This window comes from Lissotriton helveticus, chromosome 2_1 (genome assembly GCF_964261635.1).
Source record: "Lissotriton helveticus chromosome 2_1, aLisHel1.1, whole genome shotgun sequence".
Lineage (NCBI taxonomy): Eukaryota > Metazoa > Chordata > Amphibia > Caudata > Salamandridae > Lissotriton > Lissotriton helveticus.
Genome location: NC_136059.1, coordinates 982,139,098 through 982,155,180, shown reverse-complemented (window position 1 = coordinate 982,155,180; position 16,083 = coordinate 982,139,098). Strand labels below are relative to the sequence as shown.

General features: G+C 49.7%; 1 protein-coding gene across 1 annotated transcript in view; it reads left to right on the top strand.

The window, feature by feature from the left end:
- Window positions 1-16,083, top strand: part of DOCK8 (dedicator of cytokinesis 8) — a 765,653-nt gene that overhangs the window by 80,343 nt on the left and 669,227 nt on the right. Inside the window, exon 2 of the mRNA XM_078675733.1 lies at window positions 15,794-15,896. Coding sequence (XP_078531859.1) covers window positions 15,794-15,896 — 103 coding nt within the window. The remainder of the gene's footprint in view (window positions 1-15,793; window positions 15,897-16,083) is intronic.

The window sequence follows — 16,083 nt, the reverse complement described above, 5'->3', positions numbered from 1 at the left end:
ATTTCTATGTGACTCTTAGAGTATATCCATTCGTATCCCTTCCCTATGTTTATATAGAGATAACTCTAATCACTAGTATATGCAGCAGACCATTGTACTCGCTACCATTCCTATGTGACTCTTAGAGTATATCCATTCGTATCCCTTCCCTATGTATATAGAGATAACTATAATCCTAAGTCCTTATGTTTTGCAACTGGTTCTTATGTAAAGGGCTCTGACACCTTCGGGTAAAGTTCGCGCTATATAAAATGGCATTAAATAAAAAAATAAAAAATAAAAAATCTCACTGCTAAAGAAACAAGCTGACTCCTGGGTTCTGGAGGCAGACATTACCCACCGCAGGTCTCACCCAGTGGAACCTTCTCGTGACAGCCCCTCAGTGAAAGCAAACCCTGAAAGCAAACCCTTTCTCTTCTGTAAGAAAGTCAGGATCTCTGCAACACATCACACTTGAGCAGACTTTTATTTTCCACTTAATCTACTAATTCATCCTTGTTTGATTACTGAACATAAAATACAAAATGAATAAGTACACTGTACTAAAAACTAAATAGGGCTACTGTTCTGCCAAGCTGAAGAAAAGACTACCAATGAATATTTAATTTGTTATGTTTAACTGAAGCAGGAGAGTAGATCTAACTAGATGGTTTCAGGTATATTTAGATATTGCTATAAATGCCTATTTTTCGCAATCGCTTTTTCGTATTCCCTTCTTTCGCTTGGACCGAGAGAACGTGCTGGCTCGCCCGGATGTGTGCTTATGGTCAGGCTGCGGTGAGGGTAATGATGGACTCAGTATGCTAAACGTGTTTGCTAAACCTCGCGGGTCAGTGGGCCAATTGCATTTGAAGTGTGGATCCATTTAGACTAAGAACCGCCCAGCGAGAGCGCGAGACGCCGCCGGCATATTTACATTACATTTGCAAGGCTTTGTTTGATGTTGCTGATGTTTTTTTGTGTAACACGTATTAATACGTGCACTGTTTGTAGTGCATTTGCTTGTCATGGTGAAGACGCCATGACGTGCCCTGTAGCCTACAATTCAAACAGTGAGTTGACGCTTGAAAATATGGCGAAGTGCTTCGTCCTTGGCCTACTCTGTGTTTAAAAGCGAGCGTCGCCACGATTTATACCAACAACAATTTCCAAACCGAAATATACTGCAATGATTTAAGCCGTCTTCATACAGGGCAGTTAGAAATGTCTTTCCTAAGTCTCTGGTAGAAAGAGCAACATGAGATTTGCACCGGGAAGACGGGGAAGTACCTGAGACAGAAGTGACAAAAAGACCTCTCTTCTCATTCTGCAGGGAACCCATCACTTTGAGTGACTCCACTGCCTACATTCAAACACCATTTATGTTGGATTGAATTGCTAATAAACTTAAAAATCGTTTGATTTTTCTGACAAATATTTGATATATTGTTTTATTTAAATAAAGTGGTGCATTTTCTACGCTTTTCATGACCCAACTTGCAGGAATCTAAGTTGATAATGCATTAATGAGTATGTTTTGTTGGGCACCAGTGCACAGCATCATATTTAGGATTTTTCGGACCATAGGCAAAATATATTTTAGGACTCTGTTAGGAGCAATTTATATTTTATTATCCACTTTCTGCTAATTTTAAGTCCACGTGATATTGAATTATACCTTAAACTTTCTGACATGGGGTCGCACTAAAATAGCCAAAATATGTTTTTCAAGGAGCTCCAAAAATCCCTACACTGACACTTGGTAAAAAGAGAGACAGAGTGGGTGGGTGGTAAAAGTAGACAAAGAAAGGGGAAGAGGTTTAGATAAAAAAATAGGAGTGAGATATGGACAGAAATATCACCTAATCAATGGGCCCCTTGAGGACGACGGCCCTGGACAATTGCTCACTTTCATGCCTTAGAACGCCTCTGCCCGAACGTTTTTGGCAATGTTCCACCATGTTCCAGGTTGGAATGGTCTGATGCTGTGCTCCAACTGGCACTTGGAGGTGAACCTTAACAGTCTGTGAAGCACTTCGTCCATTACGGGCCTGTTGCGTCGAAGTATGCAGTCTGTCTTCCATAACTTGACAGGTAATGATATTATTAAGTTAATGATTCCAGTTAATTTTCATATACATAGGAAGCAACACAGGAGCGTTGGTGTCTCCCTTGCTCTGGCCTCTAGTGCAATTTAGATTCCATGGTGACTCTCAGAGAAACCTCAGTAAAGAACGCTTGCTGCATTAAACATTAAAGGGAAGACAAAAGGAAAGCTAAGAATATATAGAGAAGACAGAAAAAACAGAGTATTTCAATGGTCACGAGCAAGCACGACTCATCCTGGACATCCCCCGACACAACCACATCTCCGTCTACCTGAGAGACCTGCACTGGCTCCCCGTCAGCAAGAGGATCACTTTCAGACTCCTCACCCACGCACACAAGGCTCTCCACGACCTGGGCCCCAAGTACCTCAACAACCGCCTGACTTTCTACACGCCCACCCGCCAGCTACGATCGACCAGCCTCGCCCTCGCCGCCGTACCACGCATCCGCAGAGCAACCGCCGGAGGAAGATCCTTCTCCTACCTGGCGGCCAAGACATGGAACTCCCTCCCCATCCACCTACGGATGACCCAGGACCATCTCTCCTTCAGGAAGCAACTCAAGACCTGGCTTTTCGAGCAGTGACGGACCCCTCCCCCCCAGCGCCTTGAGACCCCTCCGGGTGAGCAGTGCGCTATACACATTATGTGATTGATTGATTGATTGATTCTCCCTTCCTACATAGCAAAGCATGAGCAACAGGTATACACAAGTGTTAGACGGCGACCTCAGGGGCGAGCAGGAAGTGTACCTGACCACCCTAGGGCCCACCTCCCTGAGTACAAAGACGAGCACTGGCGGAAGACTTCTCAGGGGGAGAGTCTTGAATCTAGGATTGTACACACTATACCAGCACCACACGACAGAGACACCACACCGTAGCTTCTTAAGAACGTTTCTTTATCTCGTGATTCAAAGGATCTTTATGATCGGCACAGGCAGGTAGTTACAAGTAGAGCAAGGGCTCAAAGAGTCTCGGTCAGGGTAGGGGTAGCGGGACAGTCTTATGGTTCAGGGTCACTATTGGTGCGTATCCGGTGCACAGCTCTCAATCCTCGAACCGGGGGATACGATGCGATCTTTGGGGTCCAGCCAGACCAGGAGAGTCAGGGAGCCGCGAGTCACTCAGCAGGGCTCAAGCACGATGTCGGAGGTCTTACGATCTTCAGGGGAGCCGCGAGTCACTCAGCAGGGCTCAAACAAGATGTCGGAGGTCTTACGATCTTCAGGAGAGCCGCGAGTCACTCAGCAGGGCTCAGGTGTTCCAAAGTTGCAGGGGAGCCGCGAGTTACTCAGCAGGGCTCAGTTGTTCCAAAGTTGCAAGGGAGCCGCGAGTCACTCAGCAGGGCTCAGGTGGGTCCAGCAGAAGTCCTTCTCTGCCAAGCGAGCCGCGACCACGTCAGCAGGGCTCTCGTTGTTCCAGAGTCGAATCTGCCCGATAGTCCCGGAGCATCCCCAGTTATAGGACTGCTCCGCTTTGATCTCCGGAGTTCTGGTATGCGGGGGTCTTAGCACCTGGGGGCCGCTTGTTGGGGTTTCCTGCCACGCGGCCCTTTGATCCATTCGTGTTAGGTTCGGGAGGAGTCCCAGACACACAGCAGGCGTGTAGCCTGCCCTCAGGGTGGCCGGAGGGGCGATCGAAACCCATCTCTCGAGGGGAGGTCGGAGGTGTGAGAGAAACTGCTCCTCCCTCTCTCACTCAAGGGGAGCGCGCTGTCCTCCAGCCAGGGTGGCGCCTCTCGGCCTAGGCCGTGCTGGATCGGCGGCCATCTTAGGTGCCGGGAATTGGCCACACAGGGCCTACGGGCCGGGAAGATGGAGGCACGGACGGGGCAGTCCGGGGACGGGTGGATGTAACATGGAGGGAAGGGTCGGCTAGGCCGGGGGACGCAGGGGTCTGTTGTGGGGTACAGCTCGGAAGGGTGTGGCTATGGGTCAGGGAGGACCACGCCACGAGGCCTGGTCTAACATGCGTCCCCCCCAGCTGAAAGTCGGGGAGAACTACTCATCCTCTTGGGGGTTCTCTTCGCTGAGGCGGAAGAACCTGGAGAGGCCGTCAGCGTTGGCGTGGTTGGTACCAGGGCGATGTTCTACAGTGAAATCCATCCCCTGGAGGGAGATCAACCATCGCAGCAGTTTGGGGTTCTCGCCCCTCATCTGCATCAACCACCGCAATGGTCGATGATCCGTCTGGACTCGGAAATGGGTTCCGAACAAGTAGGGCCGTAACTTCTTTAGGGCCCAGACTACTGCGAACGCTTCTCGTTCGATGGTGCTCCACCTCTGCTCTCCGGGGAGTAGCCTCCGACTAATGAAGGCTACAGGTTGGTCTAGACCTTCCTCATTCAGTTGGGATAGTACGGCCCCAATGCCGTTTTCCGAAGCATCAGTCTGTACCACGAACTCCTTTGAGTAGTCAGGGGCTCGTAGCACGGGGGCAGTACACATGGCTTTCTTGAGAGCGTTGAACGCCCCTTGGCAGGCTGGGGTCCACTGCACCTTCTTGGGCTGCTTTTTGGACGTTAGTTCTGTGAGGGGACCTACGAGGCTGCCCTAACTCCTGATGAACCTCCGGTAGGAGCCGGTGAGGCCCAGGAAGGCTCATACCTCTGTGTGGGTGGCTGGTGGTTCCCAGGCTAAGATGGCGTCGATCTTAGGCTGTAAAGGGGCGACTTGCCCGCTGCCGACCTGGTGTCCCAGGTAGACCACCGATCCTTGCCCAATCTGGCATTTGCTAGCTTTCACTGTGAGGCCTGCCTGGCGCAGGGCCATCAGCACCCTCCGGAGGTGCTGGAGGTGCTCCCCCCATTCTGAACTGAAAACCGCGATATCGTCCAGATATGCAGCACTGAACTCTTCCAGCCCAGCCAGGACTCTGTTTACCAGTCTCTGAAAAGTGGCCGGGGCATTTTTCATCCTGAAGGGCATCACGCGAAAGCGATAGTGCCCATCCGGGGTGGAGAAGGGGGACCGCTCCTTGGCTCCCTCTGTGAGCGCAATTTGCCAGTATCCGCAGGTCAAGTCAAAGGTGCTGAGAAAATGAGCAGACCCGAGACGGTCAATGAGCTCATCGGCGCGGGGATAGGGTGAGCGTCGGCTCGGGTGATGGCATTGAGCCCCTGGTAGTCCACGCAGAACCTCAGTTCAGGGGTGACACCCGGGGCAGCGGCTTTCGGGACCAGCACCACTGGGCTGGCCCAGGGGCTGTCTGAGGGTTCGACCACCCCCAAGGACAACATCTTCGAGACCTCGGCCTGGATGCAGGACCGGACTCGGTCGGGTACTCCGTAGGCTCGGTGTCGCACCGGCTGGCTGTCTCCGGTGTCCACGTCGTTGACACACCAGTCGGTGACCTTGGGGGTGAGGGAATACAGGTCAGAGAACTGCCCCAATAGCTGGCGGCAGTCTTCGCGTTGTTGGAGAGTGAGGGAGGGAGAGAGGTTCACTCCTTCCACGGAGCCATCTTTCTCTTTGGTGCACGGGAGGTCAGGGAGAGGCTCCGTTTCCTCTTCCGCCCCGTCATCTGTGGCCAACAGTAAACTCAGCTCCGTCCGCACGAAGTGAGGCTTGAGGCGGTTCACGTGCAGGACCTGCAGGGGGTTCCGGGGGGACTGCACGTCCACCAAGTACGTGACTTGGCTTTTCCGCTCGATCACCTTGAAGGGCCCCGTCCACTTATCTTGGAGGGCGCAAGGTTTTACTGGGGCCATGACCCATACCTGCTGGCCCGGCTGGAACTCAACCAGAGTGGCATTCTGGTCGTACCAGCGCTTCATTTCCTCCTGGCACGCCTCTAGGTTGGCCTCGGCCAGCTCTCGGAACTTCCGAGTCTGGTTTCGGAGGGTCAGAATGTACCGGAACACCTCCTGAGGAGGGTCTCGGGGTGCCGTCTCCCAACCTTCTCTGACCAGGCTGAGGGGCCCCCGGACAGGGTGTCCGTACAGTAATTCAAACGGGCTGAACCCCAAGGATTTCTGGGGGACTTCCCGGTAGGCGAACAAGAGGCAGGGGAGCAGGACGTCCCACTTACGCTGGAGGGGCTCCTCTAGGCCCATGATCATCCCCTTTAGAGTCCGGTTAAACCGCTCTACTAGGCCATTTCCTTGAGGGTGGTACGGAGTGGTGAACTGATAGTACACTCCACAGGGCTGCCAAAGGGACGTCATGTACCGGGAGATAAAGTTCGTCTCGCGGTCGCTCACAACCTCTCGGGGAAATCCTACACGGGAAAAGATTCCCATCAGCGCCCGGTCCACCACGGGGGCCGTGACGGTGCGTAGGGGGATGGCTTCAGGGTATCGAGTGGCATGGTCCACTAGGACGAGGATGAAGCGGTGACCTTGAGAGGTCTTGGGGTCCAGTGGCCCCACAATGTAAATTCCAACCCTCTCAAAGGGTGTACTGACGACGGGGAATGGTTGGAGGGGAGCCTTGCGATTTCCTCCGCTTTTTCCACTCGCCTGGCACGTGGGACAGTACTTGCAGTGGGCCTCTACGTTCGCTTTCATCTTGGGCCAATAGAAGTGCGTGACCAGGCGGCTATACGTCTTGTCTTGGCCCAAGTGGCCTGCTAGGGGTACATCGTGGGCTAAGCCCAGGAGGAAGTCTCGGAAGCGTAGGGGTACCACCAGCACTCGGGCTGACCCTAGCTCCGCTGACTTCTGCTCGCTGTAAAGGAGGTCATTCTCCCAGTACAGCCAATGTGTTCCGGATTGGTCGCCCGCGGTCTGGGCTTCGGCCTGTTGCCGGGGTCCGACCAGGGAAGGACAGGTAGCTTGCTCCCGGCAGAACTCCTCTCGGGAGGGGCCCCCCTCGTGGCGCCACTGCGCCAATCCGGTCAGATCACCCAGCTCGGGGTCGGGGTGTATGGGTTCGTTGTCAGCGACATCTTCTCCTCGTGGGGAGAGGTCGGAGGTCTCGGCTGGGTCGGCCCTGTCGTCATCCACAGGGGGGAGGCTGGCAGTTTCGTCCTCGACTTCCCCGTCGGGGGGCAGTCGGGCTGCCATAGATCGGGTGGTGGCACACACCCACACGGGGAGACCCATCATCCCAAGGTGGGTTTGGCGCTCGACCTGCTTCCATGGAGAACTTTCCAGGTCGTTCCCCAGGAGGCAGTCGACCGGCTGGGAGGTCCGTACTGCTACTTTTAATTTACCTGCTACTCCTTCCCACTCGAATGGTATCAGGGCTACCTTACACAAGCTCTCAGTGTTATCTGCTGAAATTACAGGGCACAGGACATTGGGGAGGATCTGGTCTTCTCGCACTAAATGACTAAGGACACCTGTGATGCTGGCTCCGGTGTCACGGAGGGCCTCCAATCGGTGGCCATTCACTGTTACTAACTGGCGGTACTTCTTGGTGTTGGTAGGCAGGGCTTTCCCGGGGACCATCTCCCTATCTCCCAGGGATACTAGGGTCATGGCAGTAGGTTCCCATTCCTCGGTGTCCTCAAACTCCTCCCCGAGAGCTACATTCGCTATCTGCCTAGCCGGGGGAGTTGTGGTCTGGATACGTGGGGCCATGGGACACTGGAGATCGCTGGCGTAGTGCCCGGGCTTTTGACATCTATAACATGTGATGGTCACTCGGTGCTGTCTACCTGGGGGACCGGCAGCTGCTGGTGGAGGTGCGGGGAAACTCGGCGGTGGGTTTCTCGGGGGGCTACGCTGGGGACCGGACTGGGCGTCCCGGGGTCCTCCTGGGTTTCCCCCCCCTCTCTGGCGGGGTGGTCCTTGACTGTTGCGGGGGTAGTCACCTACGGGGCCCCGGGCGACCCGGGTGTTCACCCAGCGATCCGCTTCGACGGCCAGCTTCCTCGGATCTGCGAGCTTGCTGTCGAGCAGATGCTGGCGTAGCTCCACAAAACAATTTGTGGACAAATGTTCCCACAGCATGAGGTCAGTTAGTTCTTCCATGGTGGTCACTTTGCTGCCCTTGACCCACCCTTAGAATGCTCTGCTAAAAAAGTTTACGTATTCCACCCAGGTGGTGCCAGGAATCTTTTTGCAATCCCGGAACCGCTGGCGGTACATTTCTGGGGTGAGGCCGTATCTCGTCAGGAGGGCCTCCTTCATGTGGCTGTAGGAAGTCTGCACGGAGGACGGTAGATCGAGCAGGGTGTCTCTCCCCTCGCTCAGAAATCGACCCCACAATCCGGCCCCACAATCTTTCTGTGGGACTCGGTGGGAGGTCATGGCAACTTCGTAGGCCTTGAACCATTGCTGAATGTCGTCATTTTTGTAATATTCTTTGACCACATCTTTGGGGATGTGGACCTTTGGCTCTGCCGGGGGTCCGATCTCTCGGTTCCCCGGGGGCCGGTTCTCTTCGTTCCTCGCCTTGAGCTCGAGCTCCTTCAAGCTTCGCTCGTGCTCCAGCTGAAGTCTCTTCCCTTCATGCTCCCGCTGGAGTTTCTTCTCTTCCAATTCTCCTTGTACCTTCATTTGCTCGATCGCAAGTTTCTTTTCTGCAAATTTTATTTCGCCTTCGATCTTCAGTTTTGCCATCTCAAGCTCGTGGTGGCGACTTCTTTCTCGATCCGCGAGCGTTTCCGGGGATAGGCCCCTGTCCGGTACGATGCTTCATACCCGGCTGCTGCTTTCTGTCTGGGGGAGTCCCGGTTCGTCTGGCTGCGCCGCCGCTCCTTCTGTGCGGGGGACTCCGGACTCCACCCAAGCTTTCAATGCTTTCTGCATGTCTTCCTTTGTTTTGAGGCCAGTGGTAGCGACTCCCAGTTCTTTGCAGAATTCCTTTAGTTCTTTGTGCGTGTACTCCTCCTGTTGTTCTACACGGAATGCGGTACTCGCGTCGACTTCAATGGTACTCATGGTGGTTTCTTCTGTCGTCTTTGCTCGGTAGTGTGTTAGTCGTGTACTGTACGATCTCTAGATTGTGGCTCGTATCCCGTCGCTTGCCACCAATGTTAGACGGCGACCTCAGGGGCAAGCATGGAAGTGTACCTGACCACCCTAGGGCCCACCTCCCTGAGTACAAAGACGAGCACTGGCGGAAGACTTCTCAGGGGGAGAGTCTTGAATCTAGGATCGTACACATTATACCAGCACCACACGACAAAGAGACACCACACCGTAGCTTCTTAAGAACGTTTCTTTATCTCATGATTCAAAGGATCTTTATGATCGGCACAGGCAGGTAGTTACAAGTAGAGCAAGGGCTCAAAGAGTCTCAGTCAGGGTAGGGGTAGCGGGACAGTCTTATGGTTCAGGGTCACTATCGGTGCGTATCCGGCGCACAGCTCTCAATCCTCGAGCCGGGGGATACGATGCGATCTTTGGGGTCCAGCCAGACCAGGAGAGTCAGGGAGCCGCGAGTCACTCAGCAGGGCTCAAGCACGATGTCGGAGGTCTTACGATCTTCAGGGGAGCCGCGAGTCACTCAGCAGGGCTCAAACAAGATGTCGGAGGTCTTACGATCTTCAGGAGAGCCGCGAGTCACTCAGCAGGGCTCACGTGTTCCAAAGTTGCAGGGGAGCCGTGAGTCACTCAGCAGGGCTCAGTTGTTCCAAAGTTGCAAGGGAGCCACGAGTCACTCAGCAGGGCTCAGGTGGGTCCAGCAGAAGTCCTTCTCTGCCAAGCGAGCCGCGACCACGTCAGCAGGGCTCTTGTTGTTCCAGAATCGAATCTGCCCGATAGTCCTGGAGCATCCCCAGTTATAGGACTGCTCCTCTTTGATCTCCGGAGTTCTGGTATGCGGGGGTCTTAGCACCTGGGGGCCGCTTGTTGGGGTTTCCTGCCACGGGGCCCTTTGATCCATTCGTGTCAGGTTCGGGAGGAGTCCCAGACACACAGCAGGCGTGGAGCCTGCCCTCAGGGTGGCCGGAGGGGCGATCGAAACCCATCTCTCGAGGGGAGGTCGGAGGTGTGAGAGAAACTGCTCCTCCCTCTCTCACTCAAGGGGAGCGCGCTGTCCTCCAGCCAGGTTGGCGCCTCTCGGCCTAGGCCAAGCTGGATCGGCGGCCATCTTAGGTGCCGGGAATTGGGCACACAGGGCCTACGGGCCAGGAAGATGGAGGCACGGAGGGGGCAGTCCGGGGACGGGTGGATGTAACATGAAGGGAAGGGTCGGCTAGGCCGGGGGACTCAGGGGTCTGTTGTGGGGTGCAGCTCGGAAGGGTGTGGCTATGGGTCAGGGAGGACCACGCCACGAGGCCGGGTCTAACAACAAGCAAGAACATACCTAAACAAGACAACAAACACACCAAGACAGTCCTTCAGGAAGAAAACTATCCAAACACTTGGACACTTAAAAAAAAGGAACCATACCCAAACATAACACCTTACCCAATTGTAATAATCACACCAGCACCATCCCACGCTGAAAACAGTACCAAGCAAAAGCCATAATAACAGTTATACACACTTACAGTAGAACATTCAATCAACAGCTGTCTTATAAAGCATTACGTTGAAAGGTGGATCATTAGAGAGGTAAGTCTGCACCTACCACCAGCATTAAGGCCACCAACGCAATATTAGGTTCAGACAAGGTCTCAAGAAATTATTCCCTTGCTCAACCCTTGGTAGCTGGCGACGAGCAGGCAGGCTTAACTTAGGAGACAGGTATGTAAAGCATATACAAGGATGAATACATTAAATAAGTAAGACATACCACACAATACAAATCCTACAGCAATTTATAAAAATAGGAAATAGTTGTATCTTTAAAATGGCACCAAAATGACATAAATTCAATATAGGGAACCAGAGATATGATTTTTTTAAAGATTTATAGTGCATAAAAACATGTAGCACCAACTTGGAGCATCTGGTCGCGCGCGACCGGGACAAAGTCAAAGTTTGAGGCTTCTCACGATGGAGCCCTGGTCGGATACACTACGCTGAAGGCCCCGGTCAAAATTTTGAATTCGAACTTATAAACTTCTGGAGGATTTTCCCTCATCGTCGTGCGGTCCACTCCAGCAGGTCAATTTTGATGCTACATTGCAGGATTGCTTCTCTGCAAGGCCCCGGTCAAATCCTGGAAGTGTGGAGCTCCGAAACTTTCAGCTAGATGAACCTGAAATCCAGACCGGGTCGCGGTTGAAGCTATTCAGCTTGACTCTCCAGGTTGGGTCAGTCTCCTTATGGTCCCTTTTCCACAAGTTAGTCCAAACTTCTGGAGCTTATTCCTGAAGTTCCCCTAGAGAGTTCAAAGTGTGCAAAACACAAATCCAAGGGTCTAGTAGCTCTGAGATAGTCCTTGGAAGTTGGAACTACAACTCCTGCAATGCACCTGGCCAAATTCTTAAAGGTCCACTGGACGCCCTCTGGGCTGGAGACTTCTTGAGGTAGATGATGCAGGGAAGCTCTGTTAACTTGTTGCCTTCAGGGAGTTCACTCCTTAATCTTTTTTGAAGCAATGCAAAGTCCTCAGGGCTGTGGTAACAAGTGAGTAACAGGAGCGTTCCTTCAGATTGCAATCCTTTGGGATGCAGACCACGGCTTCAGGTGGGCAGTCCTTCTTCTTGTAGCATCAGGCAGCATATTTGAGTCGCTATGCAGCTCTCTCATATCTATTTTATGATCTGAGGTGACATGCAGTTGGGCACCCCTATCCAATGAGGTGCAGGGTGCCACCCAAAATCATTACAGCTTCCTCCAACGTGTGGCATATTCTTGTCCCACACAACACTGCACTTCAAGATGGAAGGTTCCTCTCCAGGAGAGTAAGACCTGACTTGACCAACCTACTGGTGAGGCTAATTTCCATTAACACTCCCCCTCCAGACCTTCTGCAAATTCCATTCCGGGGCTTGCAATCTGGCTGGGGTACAGGAAGAGGTGGTATGCCTGGAATCCCTTACTGTCCTGCTCTTTTTGTAGTCCATTTTGATAAATTTTGCGCCCTTTCTGATCTGCTCTCTGCAGCTGCAGAGCTCCCCCCACCAGATAAGCTCTGCTCCATGCAGGCCACTTATAACCTCATCAAAGCAGCTTGGCTAAGCCTGTTAAGGCTAACTAATCAGGAGAGGCCGCTAGAAGGCTGGATTTTGGCTCACAGAAAAGAAAGTTCTATTGCTTATTTTCACCGTAGCCATGGATGACATGTCATCCTTCTGTTTCGGGACATACCCTTGATTCTTTAATGTACCTGCAACCCCTTGGAATCTAAAGTGACTGTTCTCTAGTGTGTTTTGCAATTTGTAAACCTTGCATTATCATAGGTCTCAAAAAAGTCAGTCCATTTTGGACTGCTGGAGTTATGGCTCCTGTTTTCCCATGGGAGACAATTTCAGCTGCCATAATGGAAGACAAAAATTGAATTTTGCTTATAGGAAGTCAGTACACCTTTTCCAACCACAACGCTATTTTCTAAGTTCTTTATTCATGTTCAGTTCCCAATCAGCTTTACATCTGTGCAAGCTTTTAAATAGGCCTGTTGGCAGAGAAGGATCCCAAATCTTGGTTATGAACTGGTAAAAAATGCTAGGCTATTCCTTAAATATAGATAGCTGGGAAATTATGTCTTATAATTTCAACCATTCACTAGTTTCACGTCTTATTTTAATCTTGAAGCAAATACACATTCTGACATATAGTACATTGGTGATGGTGCTGAGTTGGATCTATAGAGATAGATCACCCTGCTGATTTTGTGGCAAGGCTTACTCATATGCTCAGAATAGAGGTTTTTTTCTCCATTTTTTTGTAAAGAGGTAAATGAAAACAAATTCACAGACTTGCAGCTTAAAACCTTGCAAACAGTAAACACCTATTGTGGTTTTTATGCAGGATGAAGTTGGCTGGCTTCTCCAGAAAATTTTGTGCATCTAATGAGGAATACTCTGTATAACTGCAATGTAATTTGGTAGGACTTTGTAGAACTCTATGTCTGATTGCCATACCCAAGATCTGTGTAATTCTTGTTTGCTTTTATGCACTGCTCCCTTTTATTGTGCACCTCTTTTTACATTTCATCCTTTTCTGTGTTTTGTTGGTGTTCGTTCTCTACCCACGCACGGATGTGGTTTGTTTCATCTCATGTATCGTTTTCGGATTTGACATTTAGTTATTACAGATTTTTTTCCACAATTATCAAGTAGCATGATGTCTCTGTTATTTAAAAACATGACATATATAACAACACATCATTTCAAATTGAGTATTATTTTATTTTATAGTTTCAACATGTTTTGGATAAAGTATATATTTTTTATGTTATTTTTTGGTATATAAACAGTCATATCAAAAAAAGAGGGATTGTTTCATTGTTACAAAAAGTGATTAAAAAGACAGTACACACAACTTATAGACAGATATTAATGGAGGCAAGGCGGTAGTGAGGACTACGCGCGTTTCGGCGTTATCGCCTTCATCAGGTCCCCGTCTTTTTGTACTGTATGAAAACAAGCCCAAGGGGGCCGGACACCAATTAACGGCTAGTGAAGCGAGGCAGCTATGCGATTTTCCCCAAGAATTAATATATTGATGATGAGAAATGATGAAGGCACACTGGTACAGACACCTCAATGTGCTATTCAATTGTAGAGATTCCAATTATTTTTCTGTTTGTTTTCCGAGAAGAGGCTTCTATAGTATTGTCATATGTTATGCTGGATTGTCACGATCGTAGCAAGAGTCTGTAGTGAAAACAGACGAGGGCCAAAGGGAATTATATTGTGCGGTCCACCCGTCCTAGGCAGTTCAATAAATAAATGAGAGCTGCCATAATAGATAAAACCGGCCACTTCAGGGGGATTAAACGCCGTATGTGAATGTTTACACAGGGGATCCAATATCACGGATCAAGTTGGTATCTATCCAGTATTCCGGTACGCCAGCTGTCAGTGAGTTCAAAGCGAGCTCTCTTTTACCTGCCCAACATGGTAGGTTTACAGTCCGACCACCATATTAGGATTATGGCGGTCCGAGGCAAACCTGCAGGGGTATTCCGACATGTCTGTCAGACAGACCACATAATCCCTTAATGATGGCAGCTCTGCTGTCGGGATTATGATGTTGGTTTCCGACAGCCATTCCATGTCGGCCTTTCCAGCATGGAAATGTTGTCATAAAGCAACATTGGGGGCCCCTAGCACGGCCCCCTTTCTCTCTGGTCCCCTGCAATGGGGCCTGGGGGACATGGTGCCTGCCACACAGTGCAGGGATGTTTTAAAACCTCAATTTCTCAAAGGAAACTTGTGCTGCAGGTCTTTTCTGCCCGCCGGACAAGCTTTCTTTGAGAAATGGAGGTTTGCGACCGCACCATGTGTGGTCTCATCAAAATACTGCGGTCAGAACCGCCGACATGAGGTCGGGCGGTTCCTTTCCGCAATGGTTTCGGGTGGACAAAAGTTTGCACGACATCGTAGTAAGGTCCAGAGTGCTTTTATATAAATAAATATATAAAAATGCATTTTATGAAGTTGCAGACTGGGGTGAAAGGTGAAGTCTTAACTCCCTTAATCAATTTAGTCTTTCTTGCAAGTAGTAATCCATCTTAAAAGCGAGACATGAGTATATTTATGGGCCTTGTTACTTGTGTTATCTTGTTGTTTAAATTTACATGAAGTCCACTCTGCAGCCAAGTAATTTGTGTGTACTCAAGCACACAGTACCCAACATCACTTTCCTAAAATAGATGAAATGGAATCTTACCTAAATATCCGCTAATAAATTTTAAGAGCACTGGTTCTAACTGTGACTTTTAAACTTGCAAACGTACATTTTGTCTAAACAAATAGCTTATGAAAAATTTTGTAAAGCAAATGATGGTTACTAGATCAATGCAATACGAGTGTTAATGTCTTTCAACAAATCTGATCTAGGGCCTTTCATGCTAAATTGCATTGGTCAAAATAAGATCTGAGACTAATTTCAACATTCATGCAATTTACTAGTATGCCAACATAATCCATCCCTGAGGGACATCTAAATTTGTCCATCGTCTCGATTTCTTAAGGGCATCCTTAAATTCTCAACCATTCTATATAACAAACAAATCTTTCATTTTCATCGTAACCCGGCAAGTGTTTTGGAAGCCTCATTCACTCAATACTTAACAATTACTACATTGTGTGAGGTACCACACTAATGTATTAGGTGATCAGGTATCAATAGTCCTTGATGTCTCCGTTACATCTCCACCCCATGTTGCAGTCTTCAGAATATCTCTATCCAGAGATTTGCACTTCTCATATCCGATGCTATGTTTTAGTACCACACTGTGAAACTTAGGAATCATAACAAAGATTCCATAACAAAGCTTATAGATTCTAGTTATGTTAAGCTCATGCTCTTCATGTTTTGACAATGATTGACAAAACTATTACTTTATGCATAGCATATCGTGACACACATTTCCACTTCGGATTGATTGCCTCTTTCATGTTCTTATTAGCTCTTTCCTACTAAAGCAGAATGTGAGTTAGAATTAGTGATACAGAATCATCAACTGGGGTATTATTTGTAGAGTGGTGGGTAAAAAAAGGCTTTATTACATTACAATGTTTTCAATTTCCGATGGTTTGGTGTATTTTATTTGAGAACAAATTCTGCTCAGGATGGAATCTAATAATTATTGCCACCTCTGGCGCTTCCTCAAGTGTGGTCTTTAAAGATGCTGCTGGTAATGGTTCGGGATTGCACTTTTTTTTTACACAAACTGGAACTTACTTGTACTAGAGCATTCAAATGAAAAGGTGAAAGACACTCAGTGATTTTACCCTCACTTTGTCATTTAGGTATTCGTCGGCTGAAATAAGAAAGCAGTTTGTCCAGCAGCCCAGCCCGGCCTTGTTCCACCAGCGCAGCCCAAGCAGCTCCGCCTCCACTCCACTGCAGCTGGTGAGTAATGAAACCCATTCTGCGGGCGTATGTCCAGCTGAAGGTAAAGGCACTCAAAGGAAAACATATTAGTCAGGGGTGTTCAGCATAGGCCGAGCAGGGTCCATGCCAGATTTCAAGGATAACCACTGACTTTGTATATTTTTCCATTGAGTTTAGTTGTTTGTAATTAAATCTTGTGTGGATA